Here is a 27834-nt window from a genome sequence, read left to right as displayed (position 1 = left end):
CCTCAGCCAGGCTTCACCCAGGGCAGCGGCTCATCGTTTGCTCTCCTGTGTCTGCTAACACTCAGGCTGTTCCTACACAACCTCTTTTCCTTCTCCCCACTCCTTCCTCCTCCCATTGCCTCCCAGGCAGTCACTGTGAGGTCACGCTCAGCCTCTCCCTAAAGCTGGTGTAGGGACAGGAAGAGGAAGACCCAGCCAGGTTTTGTGGGAAAAGTGGGGAAAATGAGATGAGGGTTCTGGTCCTGACTGCCAGCCGGCCAATTGTGTGCCCTTCAGCCAATTGCTTAACCTTCAATCTTTCACCAGAAAAGGCGGCTGCCTGGGGCAGTGTCCTCACCCGGGTAAGGGGTGAGGGCAGTGAGGTAAAGCCCGAAAGCAGCCTGCCCGAGCCTGTGCTCAGCAAAGCGTTGGTTTTGTCAAAGCCGTGGCCTGAGAATCCCCAGGCGCCGACCTGCGGGCCCGCAACTGAGCTGGCATGCGTGTTGGCGGGGGTGTCGGCATCTGGAGGCACCTGAGGGATGAGGGAGAGGGAGCGCGGAGGAGCCTGCCCAGGGCAGGACGTATGTGGTGACCAACAGGGAAGAGCTCTGTTCTGTGTGCAAGTCAGCATGGCGGAGCTTCTGCCCCTCCCAAATCCCCTCTTTACAGAAACCGGTCATGTCTGTTCTCGTCAGTGACAGGAGTCCAAAGCCCTTGGGGCTGGGGATGGGGGGAGGCAAGTTCTCTCTAGGAAAGCCCCATCCTGGCAGCAGCCAGGAAACTTTCTCCCAATTGGGGGAGAGACCACACCCCAAAAGATGTCCAAAGGCCAGGGACCTCTCTGTGGCTATCCCAGGCCAGAGGGGCTGCCCCAGCCATGTCCAGAGCGTGAGGGTTTCTCAAGAAAGATTGCACTTGCAGCCAACCCCACGGGGCCTATGACGTGGGCCACCCCTGGGCTGGGTTGGGGGGGCCACATCTTGTTGTGGGTTGGGCTCCCCCCTGTTCATCTCACCCAAGGGCCGGGGGCTGGATCCTCAGTCTCAGGGCAGGAAGCTCGGGGCACAGGCCCCATCTCCTCTGCGTAGGACTCAGGCAGGATCACAGAACCCGGGGATGGAAGCAGACCTGGCCCAGCTATCCCTTAGATAAGAATCTGTCTCCTATTTAAAGACGTGAGTGAGAAGCCCAGTGCTATCAGCCAGACCCGCAGGCAGTGTCCCAGCCTCCCTCCCTGGTAGCTGTTCCAATGTTTACTGAGCGGCCTGGCTGCGGGTGCTTCCTCATCGCCAGCCCAGAGGGCTCCAGTGAAGTCTCTCTGTTTCAGGTCTCAAGTGAAGAGGGAGGGGCTGGCCTCCGCTCCTCAAAGGGCCCCAATGAAAGCACTTGCAGAAGTTGCCTCCAGGAGAGGTTCTGGCTCGGGACTCAGGCTCATTCCTCTCCGACTGTGAGGGACACACCCAGAGTGAAAAGTCTTTCAGGAAACGTTAGCAGTGACATCAAATCCCTCTACAGATGAAGGAGGAAAACAAGTCTGCATGTCATCTCCCGCCCCACCCCAGGCTTCTGTCTAAACCTGGACTCAGATGTTCATCGAGGGAAGAGACCCAGTGGCCACCCAATGCATGACCACCTGGGGGCCACCTTCCCTTCCCCACGGACACCCCCTCTCCAGTCTACTTTTTTCTGCCTAACAAGTGCCTACTCACCCTTCAGAGTGTGACACAAATATTCCTTCTCCACGAAGCCTGCCCTGAGATTCCAATTTCTGTTTGACACCATGCTTTTTAAATGTGTGTGTGTGTGTGTGTGTGTGTGTGTGTGTGTGTGTGTGTGTTGATTTCAGAGGGGAAGGGAGAAGGAGAGATAGAAACATCAGTGATGAGAGAGAATCACTGATCAGTTGCCTTCTGCGTGCCCCACACTGGGGATCAAGCCCGCAACCCGGGCATGTGCCCTGACTGGGAATCAAACCTCCTGTTTCATAGGTCGACACTCAACCACTGAGCCATACCAGCTGGATGACACCATGCTTTTTACATATCTGTAGTAAGCATGAGACTGTACTATAAGTATTCACTCAAGAGTCTCTATCTCACCCAGCTGGTGTGGTTCAGTGGTTGAGTGTCGGCCTGTGAACCAAGAGGTCGCTGGTTTGATTCCCTGTCAGGGCACATGCCAGGGTTGTGGGCTTGATCCCCAGTGGGGGGCGTGCAGGAGGCAGCCAATGGATGATGTTTCCCTCTCATCAATGTTTCTATCTCTCTCTCCCTCTCCCTTCCTCTCTCTTTAAAAATCAATTTTAAAAAACCATACAATTGAAATACTTAAAAATGAAAAAGAGTCTCTAGTTCTCTGTTCCCTGCTCCCTCCCTCCTTCCCTTTCCCTCTCATTCTCCTTCTATCTCTACCCCCCACACTCCATGCTGGACTGTGGACTCCTCCAGGGCAGAAACCATATCTTAATTTTCTTTGTATTCCTACACCTGACATAGCACATCCCCCCAAGCCCCACCCCGAGTTTATGAAATAAATTTATTCTGCAGCTGAGAATTCAGATCAAAACTATGAAGAGACCTGACCCAGGTGATCTAGCTGGTTAGTGGCAGGGACAGGACCAAGCCAGGCTTCTGATTTTGTGCCCGAGCCTTGCCTCCTCTCTCGGACTCACTCCGGGACCCCCCAGCGCTGCTCCTGCTTGTCTCAGCTTAGACCTCCTCCCAACAAGCTCCTGCCACATCCCCATCCCAGCCGCAGCCCGGCTTCCCACAGCCGCCAACCCCGCCTCCCTTCTCTTCACACATCCACATCCATCCACCCTGTGATCCATCCAGCACTGCCTGACCCCACCCAAGTCCCCCCCAGACTAACTCCAACCCACCAACTCGATTTCCTGCAAAGGCACCAGGCCTGCGCCTACACTGTTCCACTGAGCGTGGCCACTCCCTCCCTCTGAGCTCTTTCTGTGCTGTTTCTCCTTTCTGTGCACTATCTACTTCCTGCAAATCAGGAATTCCAAGAGGAATGCAGGCACTGCACACTTGGACCAACGTAAATTCCTCTACACACGGTCGGACGGCGTAAACCAATGGGGCCAGGAGGCGGCGCGTAGCGTTGACGGAAGGAGCTGCTGTCTAGATTCTGGACCACATCTGGCCGCAGTCCTTCTAAGAGGGGCTGCGCTGAAGTGCTCTTTTGAGGGGAGAGTGAAAGGAGACCCAGGTGTTGGATGGTGGGTTGGAGGCAGAAGCCCTTTAAATGCCCCTTCCAATCGGCAAATGTAGGGTCCTTGAATAAGCACTTAATCTTTTTGGTTTCTCCCACATCTGGCAGAGTGCAAATGACCCCCCAAATTAATTGAATAAAGGTTTTGTTTTGAAAGTTCTTACCTGCCTGTTGAAATCTATGCTGTTTCGATCATTTCCTGGAAGAGATAAAACAAATATTAGTTATCAGCAGGATTGGAAGAGACTGAAGGTTAGAGGAAAAACAGGATGTTGAGAGAAGCTTATCTTTATTTTTAGAAAGAACACCCACTTCCCCATGACGGGGATCTCCTGCTTATCCTGTTTCCTAGAAAGGTCGTCAGACATTTCCTCCAAAGGCTGATAACCAGGGAACCCGGAGGCTGCCTGGCCCAGGGTCACAAAGTGGCAGAGGATTAGAACTTGCCAGACCAGAATGGGGGTCTGTGGCGCTCCCTCAGACAGAAGCTAATATAGCGCTTTAGTGGGTGAGCAAAGATCGACCAGCCTGGCACCTAAAGTCCTCCCACATGCTCGCCCCCAGGGTAACGCCATCTTAGTCATGCCAGGCAGACAGAGGGCAGTCCTGTTTCTCCCCACCCTCCACTTCCATCGCTTGTCTTGTTCATCTTTTTCCTTTTGTACTAAAAGTTAAATATGTGCAGAATAAAGAAAACTTCTGGTACAGAAAACATACAGTAGCAGGAAAACCACTCTGCTGAGAAGCAACTGTAATTAATACTTTTTGTATCTATTATGGTTGTTTTTATGCTTCTTTTTCTCATTGATAAACACTAGTCTGTCTCTATTATGGCCATGAGTTCTCTAGTAAGCATCACACATATTTCTCCTAGACCATTAAGGAGCATTAAAAATATTTCCTTGTGGCCCAGCCACCGTGGCCCAGTGGTTGAACATCAACCTATGAAGCAGGAGGTCATGGTTTGATTCCTCGTCAGGGCACATGCCTAGGTAGTAGGCTTGATCCCTAGTGTGGGGCATGCAGGAAGCAGCTGATCCATGATTCTCTCTCATCATTGATGTTTCTATCTCTCTCACTTTCTCTCTGAAATCAATAAAAATATTTAAAAAAAAATATTTAGCTATGCTTGCACATATAATTTTTAATGGCTACCTAATATTCCATTCTATGGACATACCATAATTTGCTTAAACATATAGCTATTGTTTGGAAATCATTTCTATTCTTTGCTGTAATAAAGTTTTCCATGCACATAGCTTTCTAGTGCAGGAGCAGCCAAACAACCTCCCTTATAAACGCAAGGAAAATGACTATTTATTCTGGACAAGAAAAAGCTAAAGAACTTTACCATCACTAAGTCAGTGTTACAAAAAAAAGTTAAAAATTAATTTAAGAAGAAAAATTTTAAAAATGAATAATAAAGTGACAATAAGTAGATACCTGTCAATAATTACTTTAAATGTTGGTGAAATAAATGCTCCAATCAAAAGACATCATGGGGCTAATTAGATCAGAAAACAAACTTGATACATTTGTCACCTACAAGAGACCCACTTCAGATTAAAAGACACTCACAGACTGAAAGTAGAGGGATAAAAAATATTTTTTATGAAAATAGAAAAAAGGACGGGGTAGCAATACTTATATTAGACAAAATAGACTTTAAAACAAAGGCAATAACAAGAGATGAAGACAGACATTTTATAATGATAATGGTATCAACCCAACAAGAAGATATAACCCTTGTAAATATTTAGGCACCCACCGTAAGAACACCTAAATACATAAAACAAATGTTGGTGGACACAAAGAGTAAGGCAGTAATGGCAGGGGACTTTAACACCCGTCGATGTCTATGGACATAAAATTAAGAAGGAAAGAGTGGCCTTAAATAACACATTAGACCTGGTGGATTTAATTGATATTATTGGAACATTTCATGCTAAAGTAGTAGATTATAAATAAATTATTTTCAAGTGCAAACTTTTCCAGACTAGACACATGTTAGGTCACAAAATATGTCTCAACAAATTTGAGAAGATCAAAATCAGATTAAGTATCTTTTCCAATCACAATGATATGAAACGAGAAATCAATAACAAAACTGAAAAACACATTGAGGCCAAATAGCATGCTACTAAACAATAAATATGTAAACAAGATCAAGGAAAAAATCAAAAGATACCTTGAAACAAGTGAAAATGAAAACAAAATAACTCAAAACTTATGGGACACAGCCAAAGCAGTTCTAAGAGGGAAAGTCATAGCAATACAGGCTTACCTTAAGAAATAAGAAACATCTCAAATAAACCATGTAACCTTCCACCTACAGGAACTAGAAAAATAATAACAAACAAAGCCAAAGTGAGTAGGAGAAAAGAGAGAATAAAGGTCAGAGTGGAAATAAAGAAAACAGATTCTAAAGAACAATACAAAAGATCAATGAGCCTGGCCAGTGTTGCCTAGTGGTTGGGCATCTACTTATGAACCAGGAGGTCACGGTGTGATTCCTAGTCAGGGCACATGCCCAGGTTGTGGGCTTGATCCCCATTTTTCAGGAGGCAGCTGAACAATGATTCTCTCTCATCATTGATGTTTCTATCTCTCTCTCCCTCCCCTTTCCTCTCTGAAATGGGTAAAAATACATTTTTTAAAAATTGTTAAAGAAAGATCAATGAAACCAAGAGCTAGTTCTTTTAAAAGATAAACAAGATTGATATTTATTGAACCAGACTCATCAAGAAAAAAAGAGAGAAACCAAATAAACAAAATCAGAAATGAAAGAGGAGTAGTAACAACACCACAGAAATACAAAAAACTATAGGAAAATTCTACAAACAATTAAATGCCGACAAACTAGACCAGCGGCTCTCAACCTGTGGGTTCGACCCCTTTGGGGGTCAAATGACCCTTTCAATGGGGTCGCCTAAGACCATCGGAAAACACATATATAATAACATATTGTTTTTGTGATTAATCACTATGCTTTAATTATGTTCAATTTGTAACAATGAAATTGGGGGTCACCACAACATGAGGGTCGTGGCATTAGGAAGGTTGAGAACCACTGAACTAGACAATCAAGAAGAAATAGATCAAAAGGAGACATATGTAATACTCTGTAATACTTTAAGCAATAAAACAAAATTTTAAAAAATCAATTCAAAAAAGAAGAAGAAGAAATAGATCAATTCCTAGAGACACACAATCTGGCCCTAGCTGGTGGATAGAGTGTCGGCCTGTGGACCGAAGGTCCTGGGTTCAATTCCGGTCAATGGCACATACCTTGCTTGTAGATTTGATTCCCCGGCCCTGGCAGGGGCATATGTGGGAAACAACCAATCAATGTGTCTCTCTTTCACATTGATGTTTCTCTGTGTGTGTCTCTCCCAATCCCTTCCACCCTCTCTAAAAGTCAGTGGAAAAATATCCTCAGGTAAGGAGAAAGGAAGAAAGAAAGAAAGAAAGAAAGAAAGAAAGAAAGAAAGAAAGAAAGAAAGAAAGAAAGAAAGAAAGGAAGAGGGGAAGGAAGGAAGGAAGAAAGAATCTGCCAAGACTAAATAAAGAAGTAACAGAAAATCTGAACAGAACAATAACTAGAATATAACTAGAACACTCAAGAACATATGAAATTGAATCAGTAATAATAATAATAATAAACATAATAAACTCCCAACAAATAAAAGTCCCGAACCAGATGACTTCACAGGGGAATTTTACCAAATAATTGCAAGAAGATTTAACACTTATTCTTCTCAAACTATTCCAAAAATTGAAGAGGGGGGAAGGCTCCCAAACTCATTTTATGAACCCAGCATTACCCTAATTTTAAAGCCAGACAAAGACATACAAAAAAAAAGTAGAGAAAAGTATACGCCAATATTCCTGATGAATAGAGATGCAAAAATCCTAAAAAACAAAACAAAAAACCCACAACAAATTGAATTCAGAAATACACTAAAAAGATTATACACCAAGTAGGATTTATTCCTGGGATGCAAGGTTGGCTTAATATCCACAAATCAATTAGCATAATACACCACATACATAAAACAAAGCATAATAACCATATGACCATAACAATAGTTGCAGAAATAGCATATGACAAAACCCATCCATTTATGATAAAAACTCTTATCAAAGTAGGAAGAGAGAAAACATACCTCACCATAATAAAGGTCATAAGTGACAAACCCACAGCCAACATCCTGTGCAATGATGAAAAGCTAAAGACATTTTCCTTAAGATCAGGAAAGAGAATAAATTGCCCACTTTCAACACTTTTATTCAATATAATGGAGGATGTCCTAGACTTAGCAATCAGACAAGAAAAATAAAGAAAAGGCATTCAAATTAGAAAGGCAAAAGTAAAACGCATTATTTGCAGATGGCATGATATTATACATAGAGACCCCTAAAGATTCTACCAAAAGACTACAAGAACTGATAAATGAATTCAGTAAAGTAGCAGGGTAAAAAATTAATATTTGGATATTGGTTGCATTTTAATCACCAATTATGAATTATCAGAAAGAGAAATTAAGAACATAATCTCCCTCTTTTTCTCCTTGGCTGCTTAAAGATTGGCCACTCTCATGAACAACATACCAACTATCCAGACCTGGAAGTTCATAACCAACAGGCTATTGAACAGAAACAAATGCTCATTGACATCCTTCAGCCGGGGCATGCAATAGTACCTAAGAGAGAAAGATGGGAAAACTAGCCAAAATGCACAAACCCACACCTGATGCCATCTTTGTATTTGGATTCAGAAACCACTTTGGTGTTGGCAAGACAACTGGCTTTGCCATGATTTATGATTCCTTCAGTTATACAAAGAGAAATGAACCCAACCATAGATATGTAGTCATGGCCTGTCTGAGAAGAAGACCTCAAGAAAACAGCAAAAGGAATGCAAGGACAGAATGAGGAAGGCCAGGGGGACTGCAACGGCCAGTGTTGGTGCTGCAAACAGTGGGCTGGAGACTGGACAACACCAGTAAAGGTTCTCCAGCGACTTGATCTGTGGTGACTGCAGATTTCCCATGAGAGGTTTAATAAACTACAAAACCTTTAAGTAAAAAGAAAAAGAAAACAACCCCATTTAAGTACAATTGCACCAAAGGACCTGTACTCAGAAAACTATAAGACATTGAAGAAAGAAATTGAAGAAGATGCAAATAAATGGAAGCATACACAGTATCCATGGATAGGAAGACTTAATATTGATAAAATGTCTATACCACTCAAAGCAATGTAGAGAGACAATGCAATCCATATCAAGATACCAGTGGCATTTCTCACAGAACTGCAACCAACAATCCTACTATTTACATGGAACTAAAAGAGACCCCCGAGAGCCAAAGGAATCCTGACGGGAAAGAACACCACCTGACATCAAACCATACCATAGGCCACAGTGCTCACAGCAGCATGGGACTGGCATAGGAACAGACACACAGATCAATGCAATGGACACTGAGGCCAGGCATAAACCAATAGCAATAAAGTCAATTAGTCTAGGACCGTGGTTGGCAAACAGTGGCTCTCGAGCCACATGCGGCTCTTTGGCCCCTTGATTGTGGCTCTTCCTAAGCCTTAGGAGTACCCTAATTAAGTTAATAACAATGTACCTACCTATGTAGTTTAAGTTTTAAAACATTTGGCTCTCAAAAGAAATTTCAATCGTTGTACTGTTGATATTTGGCTCTGCTGACTAATGAGTTTGCTGACCACTGGTCTAGGACAACAGAGGCAAGACTATGCAATGGGGTAAAGGCAGTCTATTCAATAAATGGTGCTTGGAAAACTGGACAACACATGCAAAAGAATAAAACTGAGTCATTTCCTCATACCACACATAAGAATAAACTCAAAATGGATTTCAGACTTAAACGTAAGACTACAAACCATGTCACTCCTAGAAAAAAGCATAGCAGTAAACTCTCCAACGTTGCTCTTAGCAATATTTTTGGTAAGGATCCTTGGTTAAGGGAAATAAAAGTAAAACTGAACAAATGAGACCCCACAGAACTAAACAGATTATACACAGCAAAGGAAACCATCAGCAAAACAAAAAGACAACCTACTGAATACGAGAAGATATTTGCCAATGACACAGCTGATAAGGAGTTAATATCCAACATACATAAGAAACTCAGACAACTTAACACCAGAAAGACAAATAATCCAGTTAAAAATGGGCAGAGGACCTGAATAGACGCTTTTCCAAAGAGGACATGCAAATGGCCAATAGACATATGAAAAGATGATCAACATCACTCATCTCCAGGGAAACGCAAGTTAAAACCACATGAGGCATCACCTCACACCTGTCAAATGGCTGCCATCTACAAACAGCAGACAGGGGTTGGCGAGGATGTGGGGAAAGGGAACCCCTGGGTACTGTTGGTGGAATCGTCAATTAGTGCAGCCACTGTTAAAAAACCGTTATGGAGTTTCCTCAAAAAATTAAAAATAGAGCCATTGTATGGCCCACAAATTCCACTTCTGGGTATTTATCTGAAGAAATCCAAAACACTAATTCGAAAAGACATATGCACTCCTATGCTCATTGCAGCGTTAGGTACAATAGCCAAGGTGTGGAAGCGACCTAAGCACCCATTGACAGATGTGGGGGTAAAGAAGACGTGGTGCAGATGTGCAGCGTCATATCACTCAGCCATAAAAAAGGGTGAAATCTTCCATTTGTGTCAACACGAATTACATAGAGGGTATCATGCTAAGTGATAAAAGTCACACAAAGAAAGACAAATACCATAGGATTTCATTTATATGTGGAATCTAAAAAACAAAATAGAAACAAGTATAGACACAGAGAACAAAGTGATCGCTGCCAGAGGGAAGGGGCTTGGAGTATTGGTGAAAAGGGTGAAGGGCTGAAGCAGCACAAACTGGCAATTCCAGAACAGTGAGCACAGGAGCATAGTCAATAACACTGTGATGGCCTGGTACAGGGTCGGGGGGGGCTAGACTTAGCGAGGTGATCATTTCATAAGTTATATGTACGTGTATATAGTCACTATATGTACACTAGACATAATCTAATATTGTGTGTCAACTCTATTTGAAATTTTTAAAAAAGATGACTATTACATACCATACACCCAGAGCCTAGCACTCTGCTTAACAGAGAGCTCAAAATATATTGATTTAATCTATGACAAAGGAGGCAAGAATACGCAATGGGGTAAAGACAGGAGCTTAAAATATCTTGATTTAATGAATGAATTAATGAACAAGTGAATTCATTCAGAACTTGCAATCAGAAAATTCTTCTGCTTTTCATTGGACCTTCAATAGCATTGGAATAAAGTCCACATTTCTTAGAATAGGATAGAATTAGTGCCCTGGGCGACCTGGTTCCCGCTTACCACCTCTGCTTTGTCTTCTGCCACTCACTGTCCTGCTGCCTTCCTCTCAGGCACCCTGCACGGCAGCCCATCGAATGCTCACTCATGTCCAACCGCACACGCTCATGGGCCCATCCCTCCTGCACGGTCCCCGTTCACATAGCCCCTCCCCTCTGGAGCCAAGCAGCCTCTCCACCAGCCACGGGGTGTGCATCCTGTGCTCCCTTATTGGTCTGTGTGCTCTTTCTCCCCCTAAGCCAGGGGCTTCTTGAGAACTGGGATGATGACACTCATTCTTATGCCCTCAATGGCCACCACAGGTCCTAACACAGGTCAGAGGCTTGAGATATGCCTGTAGATGAGCAATCCCACCTCTAGGGCTCCCTGCCTTCTCCTACTCTAGGTCAAAAGGTCGTTACTCAATTAAAGATGGTCTTGTGTTGCACACACAATGCCTGTAGATGAAGGGATTTCTCTAAGACTGCGGTCGCCGACCTTTCGGGCCGCACGGACCACCAGCGGTCCGCAGACCATCGGTTGGCGCCTGTGCTCTAAGAGAATCATCTGGAGTTTGTTGTTGTTGATGTTAGTCCTCACCGAGGACATTTTCCCATTGATTTTTAGGGAGAGTGGAAGAGAGAGAGAAAGACAGAGAAACACATCGATTGGTTGCCTCCTGCACACACCCTGACTGGGCCCAGGCGGGGAGGAGCCTGCTACCAAGGTACCTGACCTTGACTGGAATCGAACCTGGGACCCTTTGGTCTGCAGGCCAACACTCTATCCACTGAGCCACACTGGCTAGGGCTCCTCTGGAGTTTTCACTGAAGCCCTTTTCTCTCTGCTCTGTTCTAAACAACGGCCAAGTGCGGCCTTTCCTGTAAGGTTGTGAGGCGTCTCCAAGAGCAACGGAGCCAGCAAGGTGAGAGCAGAGGACGAGGGGCTACGGGAGCCCAAGAAGGAGGACTACGGCAAGGCATCAAGTGAGCTCTGGATAGCAGCCCGATTTTGAGATCAACTAAGGCGACATATAAAATCTGGGAGGGGAGATACGTGTGGGAAGGGCCCACAGACTGAAATCAGCTGCCTTGAAAGGGTCTACTTAAAAGTAAAATTGCTTTTACCTTAAAAAAATCTTTTCACACCATTTTAAACGTGAACTGATAATGAGAAGTTTTAAAATTTGACAAAAGATCAAATTCATTCATTCTACAAGTATACATTAAGCATACTCCATATGCCAGGCACTGTTCTAGTCACTGGGAATATAATATTGAACAACATAGCCCGGCCGGTGTGGCTCAGGGGTTGAGTGTTGACCTATGAACCTGGAGGTCACAGATCGATTCTGGGTCAGGGCACACGCCTGGGTTGTGGCCTCGATCCTCAGCATGGGGCATGCAGGAGGCAGCTGATCCATGATTCTCTCATCATTGATGTTTCTATCTCTCTCCCTCTCCCTTCCTCTCTGGAATCAATAAAAACATATTAAAGAAAAATAAAACACAATGAATTCTTATCTGCACTGGTATCTCTGCCTGATTGTCCTTGAACCCTGGGCTAACTACATGGTGGGACCTCCCGGGAGACTGAGCCCATGGCCCTCCAGGAAGGTGGGGAGGGGCCCGCAGCTCAGCACAGGGCACTTGTGGGGGCTGCGTTCCACACAGCGGTTCCCATGCTGACTTGATCCCACTGCTCAGGGGGTAGGAGTTTTCTCAGGAGACATGGCTTTTCTCCTGGTCCACAGCCCGTGAGAAGGAGCTCAGAGCACGTGGGGGTCCCAGTGGAGACTCGGGGACGCAGGCGAACAGCGGCATTAGCTAACACTCGATGCTGACACTGTTGATTCTTCCTCCAGGTCTGCTGAAAGGGAACCACCTCGCCCACTTACTGCCCAGTGGCTCTGGCTTTTCTCCCAGGGCCCACTGTCTTGCTCCACCTGCGCCTGCGCCTCTCCACCGTCTACAGGAAAGGCCGGAGGTGCTGCCCGGAGCTCCAGCTTGCCGGGTTCTGCTGCTGCCCTCGTGCTTCCCATCGAGAAGAGGCGGCCAGTGTTCCCAGGCTCTGAAACAGTGAGGGAGGTGCCTCCTTTCCCAGAGGAAGGAAGAGATGTAGTTGCCACACGGGGACTTCTTCTGCCCCTGGGAGACGCTGCCTGCAGGAGCAGTGAGATGGCCAGGAAAGAATCCTGCACTTGAAGTCCAAGGACGGGAGTGCCAGCCTGGCCCCCACCCCCGCCCCAAGGGCAAGGCAAGTCATTCTGGAGCCTCAGGTTTTCTCAATGTCAAAATAAGGTCACAATTCCCAATCAGGCCACTTCCCAGGAATCTGGTAAAACTCTGGGAGATGAAGCCGGTGCCCAAGCTTTGGAAGCTGGGAAACACTGTCGTGGGTTCTGGGCTGTTTCTCTAGGCCGAGCCTAGTCCTAGGCCAGGTGCTTGGTGCGTTCTGTCCCCTCTGACTGGACTGCCCTTCTCTCCCTAGAAAACACACAACCACCCTCCAAACCCACTCGAATGCCACGTCCCCCTTGAAGCTTCTCCAAGCACAACAGGGATTTCCTTCTCTGTTTCCAGGTCTCTCGTTCCTGTCTCTTGGAGCCCATGCCACACTGTGTAGAGTCTGTCTGTTTCCCTCAGGAAAGGGTGAGCCCATGGGCCTCTTTGCATCTCCTTGTATGTGGGTTATTAGATCTTATTCCTCTTTGCACCTTGAGGGCCTGAACCTGTCCAACACAGCATAGGTGCTGGATGACTGTGTTTGATCCAAATGGTGGAGGAACGGCTATGGAAGCACCGCCTGAGAGCTGAGAGATGCAGGCCCTCTCGGTGCCACTGCAGAAGCCTGAACACATTCCATCTCCAGGCTCTCGCTCCTCTTTGGAAGGCAGTGACCACTTGCAGAAAAACAAGGCAGGACACACCCATGGAGACGCAGGGACATTATTTTAGAGTGGAAGAGCACTGAGGTCCCGCCCCAGAGGGGCCGCGCCTGGCCCAGGCCACACAGCTCAGAGACCTGCGTCAGCATCAAAACCTGGATTTCTCCAGTCCTTTACTCACACAACTTTCCCAGTAATTGCACTGCATTCACTGTCCAACACAGAGAAAACCAGGGTTAAATTTAATGGACAGCTTAGAGGGCGAATAGGACAGAGGGTGGTTGAATTTGGGAGCGATTCAAAGCACAGAGTAAGATTCATACCGAAAACTGGATAATGGAGTCAGGATTAGAAAATATTTTGGTAGATTCTAATCAGAGGCCAAAACCAACTATATAAAATGTAACAGGAATTAGTGCATTCAGGTTTAAAAGTCTCCTCTATAAAGAAAAGATAGGGAGGGTGAACTGCACACTTAGAAATGGTGAAGATGGCAAAACGTATGTTTAAATTTTATGTTATGTGTTGTTTTGCCCCCAGTAAAAATTAGAAAGGAAAAAAAGGAATCTGAAGGTTTTTCTTTTAATTGGGAATTCTGCTTTGACAAGTACTCTAACCCAGAAATCTACTTTTCTAACTTATATTGGGTAGTAAAATGCAATAGTCAAATTACAGTCTGCTCAATAGGACCCAGCCATCCCACGTCTCGGCATACAGCCAAAGAAGATGCGAACAGGCTATTGAAGAGTTACCTACACTTCCATGTTCATTGTAGCGTTACTCACTATAGCCAAAATACAGACACACCATGTGTCCCTCCTCAGATGAACAGACGAAGAAGGTGTGGTACAGCATACATACAATAAAATATTCTTCCACCGTGAAAAGTAAGGAAACCCTTCTATGTGCAACAATATGAATGTACCTTGAGGATATTATGTTATACCAGAGGCCCGATGCACGAAATTCGTGCAAGAGTAGGCCTTCCTTCCCTCGGCTGCCAGCACCGGCTTCCCTCTGGCACCCGGGACCCGGCTTCCCTCGCAGAGGGAGGCCCCACCCCCTTGCTGCAGCCCGCGGGTTGGTGGCCTGGGCCGCCCTCTGTGGGGCAATCATGGGGTGATGGCCAAGCCCCTGACCAATCGCATCACACCTGCCTTGGCTGGCCTGGCGCCAGTGGGGTCACAGGGAGTCCCGCTGTTCAGCTGTTCAGTTGATTTGCATATTACGCTTTTGTTATTAGGATGAAATAAGCCACACAGAAAAAGACAACACTGCCGGCCATGCATGCATACTGTCACTATGTGTGGAATCTAAAAGAAAAAAGTCAGCCTCATAGAGCAGTGGTAGCCAGGGAGCGATGGAGAAGCTGGCGAGAGGGTGCTGACTTTCAGTAGAAGGTGACTAAGTTCTGAGGACGCATGGAGACACAGTGACTAGAGTGGCTAACACTGTGTTGTATCATTGAAACTTGCTAAGAGAGTAGAGCTTAAATGTCCTCACACACAGAGAAAGATAACGAGTGAGGTGACGCAGGAAATAATAGCTAGACCGGAGGACCCTTTCACCAGGTGCACAGGCGTCACCATGATGTGCACAGCTTCTCTCACCTGTCAGGTGCTCTGTGACGCTGGGAAGAGACTGTCTGCTACAATCTGAGTTTCTTCACCAATAACCCACCTCACAGCGGAACTACCAATAGAAAGAAGCATCGCTGACACACAAGGTGATGAAAAGGTCAAGTATGCATAGTTTAAGAGACTTGACCATTGAGATATCTATATGCCGCCCTGGCCGGTGTGGCTCAGTGGACAGAGCGTTGGCCTGTGGACTGAAGGGTCCCGGGTTCGATTCCGGTCAAGGGCATGTACCTCGGTTGCAGGCTCCTCCCTGACCTGGGCTCTGGTCAGGGCTCCTGTGGAGGCAACCAATCAATGTGTTTCTCTCACATAGATGTTTCTCTGTCTTTCCCTCTCTCTTCCACTCTCCCTAAAAAAAAATTCAATGGCAAAATATCCTCCGGTGAGGATTAACAAAAAAACAAAACTAAAAAAAAAAAAAAGCTGCCTGCTTGTTGTATTTCACATTTTTAAAGAGGCCAGCTCTCCAAGAGAATCTAACGCACTTTCCACCTAAAGGACACAGGGCAGCCTCCCTGCTGCTTAGGTCGGGCGTCGTGGAAACACACACGCTGCACCCCCTTGAGGGGAAGGAGGGGGAGCTGGGGCCGGAAAAACATGTACAAAAAGAGCTCCTGCTGACCACGCTTGGTGCCGGCCTGGCACGTGTGGCAGGCGTGTGTGCAGGGCCGCACGTCCGAGCATCAGTGGGCGTGCGGGTCAGTGCAGGTTCCGCCGACAGCATCAGGCCAGGCTCTGCCGGGAGCCGGTCCATCCTTGCTGTTTCAAGGGACCTGGCATATATGGCATACTGTTCTTAATATGTTTGCTCACCTTCTTGGCGCTATGTATTTTAACCAAGGTCACCTCTCCGAGAAAGGTTGTTTCCCCAGGTAGGGATTTTTCCCTAAAGTTAGGGAGGGAATAAAACCCCTTAACTAAGTGCCAGGCGGGTAGTTAATCACTTTAACTACAAACAATCACACTTAAGCTACATAATCTTTACTCCCTGGAATGGAGATAAGAAACACCCTAACCTTTGGAATAGAAATTGATAGGATTAAAATCAACTGGTATAAATACAGATGTAACAAGACAGCAGAACACAGAACCTAGGGACAGAACATAGACACAGAACCTAGAGACAGGAGTTGGCTGGAGATCCTACACAGAACCTAGAGACAGAACCTAAGGACAGAACCTAGAGACAGAACCTAGGGACAGAACCTAGAAACAGAACCTAGTGAGAGAATATGGCTACAGAACCTGGCTGGAGATCCTGACCAGAACTTAGCTGGAGATCCTGACCAGAACTTGGCTGGAGATCCTGACCAGAACCTGGCTGGAGATCCTGACCAGAACTTGGCTGGAGATCCTGACCAGAACTTCGCTGGAGATCCTGGCTAGGCTGCTGATCAACTGAAGGCTGTCTCCATGTCATTCCTTCTTCGCCGAATCCATCCACACCTTTGGGGAACCCCTGGACCTGCTGGAGTTGGACCCCAGCAAGGCTCCAGTGTTTAAAAGGCCCCAAGGATCTGGGCAAAGAGCATGAAGACCAAGATGGTAGAGAACCCAGATACCATCCACCAGGCAGAGAGGATGCGCAGCTCAGAGAACAAGCGCCTGCAGACCAAACCCTCTGCCGGGAGTGCTGTGAGCAGGAAATGAGGCACTTTTTTTTTTTTTTTAATGTGATCATGGTATTATTGTTAAAGAATGAAATGTCTTAGAGATGCATGCTGCCATACTTAGGATTGACGTGCAATAATGTCCATAATGTATAAGAAAATGTTCCAGCAACAAGACTGGCAGAAACCTGATGGTTGTTATGAGTAGGCAATGAGTATATGGGGGTCAGTGTATTTGTCTCTACTTTTGCATGTATTTGAAAATGTCTACAATAAAAAGTTAAAAATAAAGTATTTTGCCCTAAACGGTTTGGCTCAGTGGATAGAGTGTCGGCCTGCAGACTGAAGGGTCCCAGGTTTGATTCCGGTCAAGGGCATGTACCTTGGTTGCGGGCACATCCCTAGTAGGAGGTGTGCAGGAGGCAGCTGATCGATGTTTCTCTTTCATCGATGTTTCTGACTCTCTATCCCGTCTCCCTTCCTCTCTGTAAGAAATCAATAAAATATATTTTTTTAAATAAATAAAAAAGTACTTTGCAAAAATGGATGGAGCAAATAAATGTGCCAAATAATAATTATTAGATTATTAATTATATTTGTGAAACTGTGTCCTCTCTTTCCGTATGTCTGAATTTTTACTTTTCTGTATTTTTATTTTTCAAAATAAAGGTTTTAAAAAACAACTCAATGAGGAAACACTTGAGATCACGTGGCATGGGGCCTAGGACATAGCATGCACGTAAAGAAACCCCAGTGGGCTTCTCCTTCCTCCTCAAACACTGGCCTGGGAGCCACATGGCCGTGCCTGCAGTGCAGAGAGCAGAGCAGCAGCCCACGGGAGACGCCTGAGAAGCAGGCTTCACCTCGTCATGCGGAAAACGTGTTCGCACGGAGTGTTCCCATCCACGGAGCTTCCATTGCGAGGAATAGTGAGCAAAGGCTGCTTAGTTCAGGGGTGTCACCCAAGTGCTTGTTTAATTATGGGGCAAGTTAGCATCAAGAAGGGGTCTCAGGTGACTTCTGAAACTTCTTCCATCTCGGAAGTCTTTTTTTAATAACTTTTTTTATTATTGATTTCAGAGAGGAAGGAGAGAGAGAGAGAGAGAGAGACACATCAATGATGAGAGAGAATCCTTGATCAGCTGCCTCCTGCACGCCCCCTACTGGGGATCGAGCCAGCAACATGGGCATGTGCCCTTAGACCGGAATGGAAACCCGGGCCCCGTCAGTCCACAGGCCGACGCTCTATCCACTGAGCAACACCAGCCAGAGCGATGAGGCGTTCCTATTCACTCCGTTTATAGGTGAAGAAACTGAGCCTCCGCAAGGGTAGCGATAGGTACAAAGTGGCAGAGCCTTTAACGTCTGGGCGGTTTGGGGGACGATCATTCAGGGGAGACAAAACCCACGCCTCCAACGCGATGTGAGGTCTTCCTCCCACCCGAGCACGGATCCACTGCTAGCGTCTGAGGACTCGCCAAAGCCCCCACTTAGCATCCCACCCCCAGCGCCTCCCTGTCCCACACGGTTCCCGTCCATCTGTACCGAAGAGCCTCCCTCAGAGTGAGAGGCAAGGCGGCAGGGAGAGGGAGTCCCCGTCCTTAGAAAATGACAGTTAGTGATCAAAAGAGAGGAAAGGCCCCCGGAATTAGTGGGGAGCCCAGGGTCCTAGATAAACCTCCGGAGGCCAAGATGGACCTAATGCCCAGCAGAGTTCTGATGACAGAGGCCAAGGATGGCTCTGCAGGAGGTGCCGGGGGTCAAGAGCAATGTCCACTCTGCTCTCCTCTCTACATTGGCAGACAGGCTGGGGCTGGCGGGCCCCTGTCCCTGGGCAGACAGGCTGGGGCTAGAGGGACCCCTGTCCCTGGGGAGACAGGCTGGGGCTAGAGGGACCCCTGTCCCTGGGGAGACAGGCTGGGGCTAGGGGGACCCCTGTCCCTGTGCAGACAGGCTGGGGCTAGGGGGACCCCTGTCCCTGTGCAGACAGGCTGGGGCTGGCGGGCCCCTGTCCCTGGGCAGACAGGCTGGGGCTAGAGGGACCCCTGTCCCTGGGGAGACAGGCTGGGGCTAGGGGGACCCCTGTCCCTGTGCAGACAGGCTGGGGCTAGGGGGACCCCTGTCCCTGGGCAGACAGGCTGGGGCTGGCGGGCCCCTGTCCCTGGGCAGACAGGCTGGGGCTAGGGGGACCCCTGTCCCTGGGCAGACAGGCTGGGGCTAGGGGGACCCCTGTCCCTGGGCAGACAGGCTGGGGCTAGGGGGACCCCTGTCCCTGGGCAGACAGGCTGGGGCTAGGGGGACCCCTGTCCCTGGGCAGACAGGCTGGGGCTGGCGGGCCCCTGTCCCTGGGCAGACAGGCTGGGGCTAGGGGGACCCCTGTCCCTGGGGAGACAGGCTGGGGCTAGGGGGACCCCTGTCCCTGGGCAGACAGGCTGGGGCTGGCGGGCCCCTGTCCCTGGGGAGACAGGCTGGGGCTAGAGGGACCCCTGTCCCTGGGGAGACAGGCTGGGGCTAGGGGGACCCCTGTCCCTGGGCAGACAGGCTGGGGCTGGCGGGCCCCCTGTCCCTGGGCAGACAGGCTGGGGCTAGGGGGACCCCTGTCCCTGGGCAGACAGGCTGGGGCTGGCGGACCCCTGTCCCTGGGAGACAGGCTGGGGCTAGGGGGACCCCTGTCCCTGGGCAGACAGGCTGGGGCTGGCGGACCCCTGTCCCTGGGAGACAGGCTGGGGCTAGGGGGACCCCTGTCCCTGGGAGACAGGCTGGGGCTAGAGGGACCCCTGTCCCTGGGAGACAGGCTGGGGCTAGGGGGACCCCTGTCCCTGGGAGACAGGCTGGGGCTAGGGGGACCCCTGTCCCTGGGCAGACAGGCTGGGGCTGGCGGGCCCCTGTCCCTGGGAGACAGGCTGGGGCTGGCGGGCCCCTGCTAAGCAGATGCAGGAGTCTCCCTGGCACCAGCCTGGCCCCTCGCCCGCCCGCAGCTCGAAGGCCCCTGATTTGCATGGCTTTGGCAGCGGGGATGTGAGTTTGCCTGGGGAGTAACTTTCTGGGCAAGGGAGGTGAAAGCACAGGAATGAAGAGCTGTGCGAGCAGGATTGTCCGCTTCTGCCGTAAACACTGCAGGGCGCTCGCTGGGCAAGGCCAGCCTCTCCAGGCTCTGCCGGCCCCTCCTCACCAGCTCCCGCCCAGCAGAGCCCCGTGCCTGCCAGGGACATTCTGTGGCCACCTGGCAACTGCCTGGCGCTTGCTGGGACAGCAGTGACTGAAGTCACCAGATCCTTGGAGACACTGCTGGGCAGCCGGCCACACCCAAGGCTCCCAGTGCGGCCACTCACACCTGTGGACACAACTGTCCAGGACCCCATGGACATACTTGCTTTCCTGTGACTTGAGATTCCAACTAGGAGCTGGGAAGTACTGCCCAGTGGTCAGAGCTCTGTAGGACAATACAGGAAAACTTGCTTTCCACACGACTCTGGGCCAGTGGCTTACTCTCAGTGGCCTTCAGTTTCCCTCGAGTATGAAAACAAAACAGGGTCTGCATTCCTGCCCCCGGAGGGGTGAGGGGCCCAGGGAAGCCGAGGAGCAGGACCAGGAGACCCAGGGTGGGCAACTGCCTGAGGAGCCAGGGGCCTGGGCGTCAGTTCCCACCAGCTGTGTCCTGGCCAGGTCACCTCACCTCCAGGCCGCAGGCAGCAAGGGCACCCAGCAGCCTCTTGCAGCCGGGCCTGGAGGACTCCGGGGACCCGCCTCCTTCCCTTTTCCTTTTCCTAAGCTCAGTCCTCAGTGCTCAGTGCTCAGTGCTCAGTACTCAGCACTCAGTCCTCAGTGCTCAGTCCTCAGTGCTCAGCGCTCAGTCCTTAGTGCTCAGCGCTCAGTCCTCAGTGCTCAGTGCTCAGTACTCAGCGCTCAGTACTCAGCGCTCAGTCCTCAGTCTTCAGTGCTCAGTGCTCAGTGCTCAGCGCTCAGTCCTTAGTCCTCAGTGCTCAGTACTCAGCGTTCAGTGCTCAGTGCTCAGTGCTCAGCGCTCAGTCCTCGCTCTCCCTCCTGCCCAGGGCAGGAGGCCTCTCGGCTCCCTCTCCCACGGGACAGCTGTGGGTTTGGGATGTTCGTGATGAGAAGCCGTGCAAACTGACCGACTCAGACTTCCCGACACGCGGCTCTATGTGCGTCCTGGTGACCTTCCCACGTGTTTGGTCACAAGATGGACCTGAGGCCTTGCCTCTCCCACAGGATCGTGTGGAGCAGGCCGTGGCGGACAGGGCTCCCGCGCCCCTTTGCTCAGAGGAGCCCCGCCTCCCCCCAGCACCCCTTCGATACATGGAAGGTACCTCACCACCTCCTTCTAAGTTTTTAAGGAAATACGGTCCCTATTCCTCTCCGTCTGAGCTACAGAAGGGACCCTCGGGCTCCCCGCACGGCCCCCTTCTCTCCAGGGGACACGCACTGGCACGCAGTCAGCACAACTGCCCAGGCGCCTCACGGTCAGGGGCGAAGTGAGGAGCATTCTGGGGAGCCGTGCAGGTTCCAGAAAGCGAGGCCCGGAGCCAGGCCACACGCAGCGGATGCGGCAGGGGAGCCATTCCCCACCCCGGTCAGAACTCCTTGTACCCCAAACACCCACCTTGGCTCAGGAGTTGAGTGTCGGCCCAGGAACCAAGAGGTCGCTGGTTTGATTCCCGGTCAGGGCACACACCTGGGTTGTGGGCTCGATCCCCAATAGGGGGCGTGCAGGAGGCAGCCGATCATGATTCTTTCTCATCAATGTTCCCATCTCTCTCTCTCCCTCTCTCTTCCTCTTTCTCTAAAATCAATAAAAACATTTAAAGAAAAAAAAGAAATCCACCTTCAAAGGAACCTGAGGGGGGGGCTGCCCCAGCACCCACCCTCAGAGAAGCAGGAACCAATCCCTGAGCTCCACGTCGAGGCCCGCCTCCCTCCATAACAGCCCAAGGGCCCTTGGACGGGCACCTTCAGACCAGCACCTCTCCACCTCTTGCCCAGCCTTGAGAGAGAAGAGGTTCCAAGGGGTTCAAGGTCAGTAAGAGACCAACTGCCTGTATCCTCACCTCTTCCCAGGTGCAGTGGGGCAAGTGGAGGGGTGGGGGGAGGCGACGGGGGAGCTCTGGGGCAGGGCCTGCAGTCAGGCACCCAGATGCCATGCGGCTCCGAGGGGCACGTGTGTAGAAGCTCAGGTGAGAGACGTTAGCTCCCGTTTGCAGAGCAGCTTACACTTGGGCAAGCTGCGTGGATGCAGCCTCCTTTCATCCTTCCTGAGGCAGCCAGGCTGCCAGGCTGCCCCGCACCAGGGCCGGCGGGAGGGAACGCGCCTGGCGCCCAGGACCCGGCCGCCGACAGATGACAGATGCGCAGGCTGATTCCTCTGCTTTGCACTCTCAGGCCTCACCCCCTGGAGCTCTCAGCGGAGGGCCCTTCCCTCAGTGGAGTGACCACCGGGGTGCCGTCTCCCCGCTCTGGGCCCAGGTGCCTGGGCTGCAGGGGCCACTGCTGAGGGTGAGGGTGAGGAGGGGGAAGCTTTGTCCGAAAACAAAAAACAAAACAAAACAAAGGGTGGAGGACTCCCTGAGGTGGGGAAGGGCTCCTGGAGGAGCCTCAGCGCCAGCCTCGCCCGCGGTGGCCTTGGGAAAGTCATCCCCCTTGGCTGACCCCACGCTCCTGCCCGTAAACTAGGAGACCAGGCCCAGATCAGAGCATTTTAAAACATTTTGGCAGCAAAACACTGTTTTCAAATAATAAGAACTAATTACTAGCTGACGTGTATTAAGGATTTACTACGCACCACGCTCTGCAGTGAACATTTTACACATGACAGCATTTATCCTCCCCACCCTATGAGTAGGTGCTCCATTAACCCCATAACACAGACGAGGAGGCCTGAGCCTCAAAGGGTTCATACCTGCCCAGGGCTACTGATTAGTAAGTCACTGAGTAGAGACTGAAACCCCCTTAATCTCCACAATATATAGGGAACTCATGCACCTTAACAAAAGGAAGACAAACAATCCAATTAAAAAATGGGCAAAGGACCTAAATAGACACTTCTCCAAAGAGAACGTACAGAAGGCCAAGAGACATGAAAAAATACTCAAAGTCCCTGATCATCAGAGAGATGCAGATCAAAACAACAATGTGGTACCACCTCACACCTGTCAGAATGGCTATCATCATCAACAAATGAACAAATGACAAGTGCTGGCGAGGATGTGGAGAAAAAAGGAACCCTTCTGCACTGCTGGTGGGAATGCAGACTGGTGCAGCCACTGTGGAGAACAGTATGGAGTTTCCTCAAAAATTAAATATGCAACTCCCATTTGACCCAGTGATCCCACTTCTAGGAATATATCCCAAGAAAACAGAAACACCAATCAGAAAGGACATATGCACCCCTATGTTCATAGCAGCACAATTCACCATAGCTAAGATCTGGAAACAGCCTAAGTGCCCATCAGCAGATGAGTGGATTAAAAAGCTGTGGTACATCTACACCATGGAATACTATGCTGCTGTAAAAAAGAAGGATCTACTACCATTTGCACCAGCATGGAGGGACCTGGAGAGCATTATGCTGAGGGAAATGAGCCAGTCAGAGAAAGGCAAGTGTCCCATGATCTCACTCACATGTGGAATCTAATGAACCCAATAGACTGATGCCCAAGAATAGACCCAGAGCCATAGATGCATGAACAGACTGTTCAACCTCAGAGGGAAGGCAGGGGAGGGTGGGAAGAGATCAACCAATGAACCTGTGTGCATAGATGATCGCCCGTGGACACAGACAATGGGCTGGGGAGGGTTGCGGGGGGTGCAGGGGTTGGGAGCGGCTGGAAGAGGCTAATGGGGGGAAAGGAGGACCTGTGTAATGCTTTCAACAGTAAAGATTTTTTTTATATATAAAAGAAAGAAACTGAAACCCATGTCCACACTACCAGGCTATCTCCAAATACCCCTCACCCGGAGTCGCTGCAGAAACTCTGGGGGAGGGGCCTTGGGCCCTCCCAGCACTTATACCCCTCTACCCCTCTATGCCCCGACCCCGGCTCCAGAGAGCCTGCCACTCTCAGCACTGGGTCCTGGAGGAGCCTGGGAACTGCTCTCTCCTCCTTCCTGAGAAGGAGAGGCAACTGGGCTCGGATGGGCCCCAGGAGCCCACACTGGCTGAGGGGAAAGACCCCTCCACTGGGGGGCTCCTGGTGGAGTGACCACTAGCTCTGGTAGCAGCTCCTGGAGCCCTTAGCTTCCTGCTTCCATACACAGTGCGTGTGAGTGTGGCCACGAGCCGAGGGGGCGGGCACTATGCTTCCCCACTCACAGCCAGGACGCTGAGCAGGGCTGGGCGTGAGCAGAGCGGCTGGGACCTGAAGGCAGGCTCCGGCCCCAAGGTCCAGGGGCTTAAGGACTGCACCTCGGTCAGCTGAAGTCAGGTGGCCTTCCCCACACGGTAGAGGAGCTGGAGGTGAAGCAGTGCACACCATCACAGTCTTACACATTCTGACGTGTGTGCCAGGAGCTGCGTGTGCTCGGCAATCGCACACCTGAGAGCTAAAAGGGCCTCAGACACCCTCACGCTCAGACCCACATCCAGTGCCCACCCTCCGGCCTGAAGACGGGACGCTGACTTGTGCAAGGGCACAGATTAGCAGGGGAGATGAACTCAGCATCACCGGTCCTCACACCTCCTCGGCCATTCGAGACTGTACTAGTCCCACAGCCCCGGGGAGGGGGGCCTGAGCCCAGAACTAGAGCTCGCTCCCTCCGTGGTCCTCACGCCCGAGCATCCTCCGGTCACTGGGAGGTAAACTGAGTCCTGGGACCGGAAGGGATGGAGCCCAGCTGGTTGTTCCTAAGACGCAGCCTCGCCTGACCCCCAGCCGGTCTCGGGCCTCAGAGAGGGTGTGAGGGACCCGCCCAGGGCCGCTTCCCTTTAACAGCCCAGCGGGGCAGGGACAGGCGTTTGCCAGTGCACCCCTCAGTCCAGGCTGCCCTCCAAGAGAAAACCTTCATCAGGCTCATTTGAATTTCAAAAGACCTCTCCCTCTTCCCCTCTCTGCCCCACAGGCTCTGAGGCAGGAATATGGAAATTCTCCCTGAAGTATGGAAATCACCTCCCTATGCAAATCAGCCACCAGGCCCCTCTCGGGGCAGCCACTGAGCCGCTTCTCTTCTCAGCAGCTCTTGGGGCTCCCTGGCTCCCGCCTGAGCGGCACGGAAGGGGCTGGCGGGTGGGGAGAATGTCGGCAGAAGGCAAGCAAGTAGGGTGCTCCTAACCCAGGTGCCCAGCCAGGCCCGCATGGGCCAGGCCACCTGCCTGCACCTCTGACCAACCTAGACCAGGCCACTCAGGCTGGCCAAGGGCTGTCCCTCCCCCGCAGGGCGAATCCCAGGCCTGGCTGGTGGGAGAGCAGAGCTGGGGGACATGCCCTCCTCCTCGGGGGCAGGAGAGGGGAGGCCTGGGGTCTTCCTGGTGCCAGGGCAGGAGGTGACCGCACAGCTGAAACCTGTATGTAAAACGTCATGCAAATGAGCATCTATTATTCTCTGAGTCACGGGGGTTATTAGGAGGGGCCTGGGTACAAGGCCTGACCCCGCCCCCCAGTCTCTCAGGGCCCTGCTGCTACCCAAGGAGGCCCCTCCCCCAGCATTCGTCCATGGAGGTGTGTGTGTTGGAGGGGCCGGGGGGCTCCGGAGAGCCAGTGGCTGAAGTCCCCAGAAGTGAATTCAGCCTTTGCAGGTCTCTTCATTCTCTGACCCTGGCCGCCCGCCAGACCCTGAGGTTCCAGCGAGGGGGACACAGCCTGGGCTGGGCTGGGCCGACCTCACCCAGCTGCCCTTTGGAGGGTGCTGAGCTGGCTCTTCCCCACCCCTCCCAACCTAACTAGCCCTACCCTAACCGTGGCATCTGGGCACAGCCCTCTACTGGATGCTGGCTGAGCCTCCAGTCCCATTTCTCTGCCCCTTCGAACCCCTCAGACCTGAGCTGCCTGGACCAGGAGCACTGCCAGTGGGCACCCGAGTTTCCTCAAAGAGTTGTTTTGTTTTTTTTTTGTTGTTGTTTTTTTAATCCTCACCTGAGGATATTTTCCCATTGATTTTAGAGAGAGTGGAAGAGAGAGGGAGAGACAGAGAGAAACATCAATGTGAGAGAAACACATTGATTGGTTGCCTCCTGCATGTGCCCTGACCAGGGCCCAGGCTGGGGAGGAGCCTGCAACAGAGATACATGCTCTTGACTGGAATCGAACCCGGGACCCTTCAGTCTGCAGGCCAACGCTCTGTCCACAGAGCTAAACCGGCCAGGGCTCCCGAGGGTTCTGATTTTGTGAGTGAGTCTGTGTGTGTCTCTGTCTGTCTGTCTGTGAGCTTAAAGGAGGGGGCAGAACAAAACAGATGTGCATTTCAGTTGCCTGGATTTGGGCCGTTCCTCATGATCCTGAGATGCACCCTGATTTGGCTGCTCATTTCACTTTAAATTCTTTCCTGCGTCTTCAGCCCTTTCCCACACCAGGGGGTCATCCCCCCACCCCCTCCGTACTGTTTCTTGAGGAGGAGGGGGACCCAAGAGACCAAGGCATTTACTCAGGGCTGTGGGCGGGTGCAGTCCTGGGCCTAGTGAAGGGCTGGGGCCCTGGCTGCCCTGGCCATGTCTGGAAGCTGCTCAACACCTTGTCTCACCTGAGTGTGGGGTTGGCATTCCAGCCCTGCCAACAGGGTAGCCCAGACCCCCTCCCCTGTGGGGATACCCCCTCCCCTGCCGGGACCCCCTCTCCCCTGCAGGGACCCCCTCCCCTTCTGGGGCCCCCTCTCCCCTGCTCACTCCCTCCCCTGCCAGGACCCCCTCTCCTGCTGACCTCCTCTCCTCACCCCAGTGCCCACAGCGGGAGGAAGATGAATGTTGAGGCCCTCAGATGCACCGGGAAAGGGCTCTCCTTTGTTTACTTGTTTAAATTTTATTTCCATCGCCATTTCCCCTCTATGCCCTCCTCCTCCGCGCCCAGGCCCCCTCGCTGCTGTGGAGAGGGCGATTCGGACCCACCTGCCCGCTCCCTGCGCCCGCATCCGGGCTGCGCTGCGAGCTGCCTGTCCGCCAGGGTCTGAGGCCCGTGCGCGCCCGGGGAGTGGGACTTAGAAATGGCACGAGCACCCCAGCACCAGCTAGTGGCTCTCCCGTGGGTGCAGGGGACCAGTGGGTCCTGTTGAGCGCAGACGGCGGGTGCAGGCCGCGCGCCCGTGGACCAGGCACTGGGCTCTGACCGCCCGGAAGTCAAGCGGGCGGTGCTCCCGGCAGTGCCCGGGGAGGAAGAAGCCCGTGGAGCTCAGGCTGGTAGGAGAGACGTGGCCGCCCCGCCTGGCTCCCTGCACTTGCTCCTTCCTGTGCTTCTGGGGCCAAAGAGAGGGCAGCCGGGGCGCAGGAGGGGCACTGCCTTCCAGAGACCCCGGAGGAAGAGCAGCTGGTCCCCACAGCCCTCTGAGCCGCAGGGCCCTGCCTGGTCTGCCCTACGGGCGTCTATGAATGAGAAGTAGAGGTTTGCCCTGGCGGGTGTGGCTCAGTGGATAGAGCATCAGCCTGCGGACTGAAGGTTCCCGGATTCGATTCCAGTCAAGGGCACGTACCTCGATTGCAGGCTCCTCCCTGGCCTGGGCCCTGGTCAGGGTGCATGCAGGAGGCAGCCAATCAATGTGTTGCTCTCACATCGATGTTTCTCTCTGTCTTTTTCTATCTCCCATGTTCTCTGAAAATCAATGGGAATATCCTCAGGTGAGGACTGACAGCAGCAGGGAAGTCGCTGTGAGCTGGGCGGTGCGGAGCGGTTCTGTAGCTGGTTTACGGGCTCAGGCTCTCTGAGGGCCTCAGGCCGACGGGGTCCTGGCACCCAGGCTGCTCCCACGTCTCCCACACACAGGGCTGCCCCTGAGGCCTGGGAGGCCAAGGGACCCTCATCTCCGTCACAGGCCCCGGAAACAGGCGGGAGGAAAGCCCTGGCGTGGGAGGGTGACCCAGAGGCCCGGCTCATGCTGCAGCAGGAGGGCCTCCGGTGGGAGATGAGAACGGACTTCCAGCCTGAGGAGTATATTGTATAAGAACAGAGGGTAACTGTGATGGA

At 51.2% G+C, this 27834-nt stretch overlaps 1 protein-coding gene across 1 annotated transcript in view; it reads right to left on the bottom strand.

Annotated features, from left to right (window-relative positions):
• POU2F3 (POU class 2 homeobox 3) overlaps nucleotides 1–27834 on the bottom strand; it is an 87471-nt gene that overhangs the window by 48072 nt on the left and 11565 nt on the right. Inside the window, exon 3 of the mRNA XM_070426248.1 lies at nucleotides 3369–3403. Coding sequence (XP_070282349.1) covers nucleotides 3369–3403 — 35 coding nt within the window. The remainder of the gene's footprint in view (nucleotides 1–3368; nucleotides 3404–27834) is intronic.

Source organism: Myotis yumanensis, unplaced genomic scaffold (assembly GCF_028538775.1).
Source record: "Myotis yumanensis isolate MYYU_CA2020_CCGP unplaced genomic scaffold, mMyoYum1.0.hap1 SCAF_10, whole genome shotgun sequence".
NCBI lineage: Eukaryota > Metazoa > Chordata > Mammalia > Chiroptera > Vespertilionidae > Myotis > Myotis yumanensis.
Note: the sequence above shows the minus strand (reverse complement) of the source record. Positions and strands in the feature narration are given on the sequence as shown.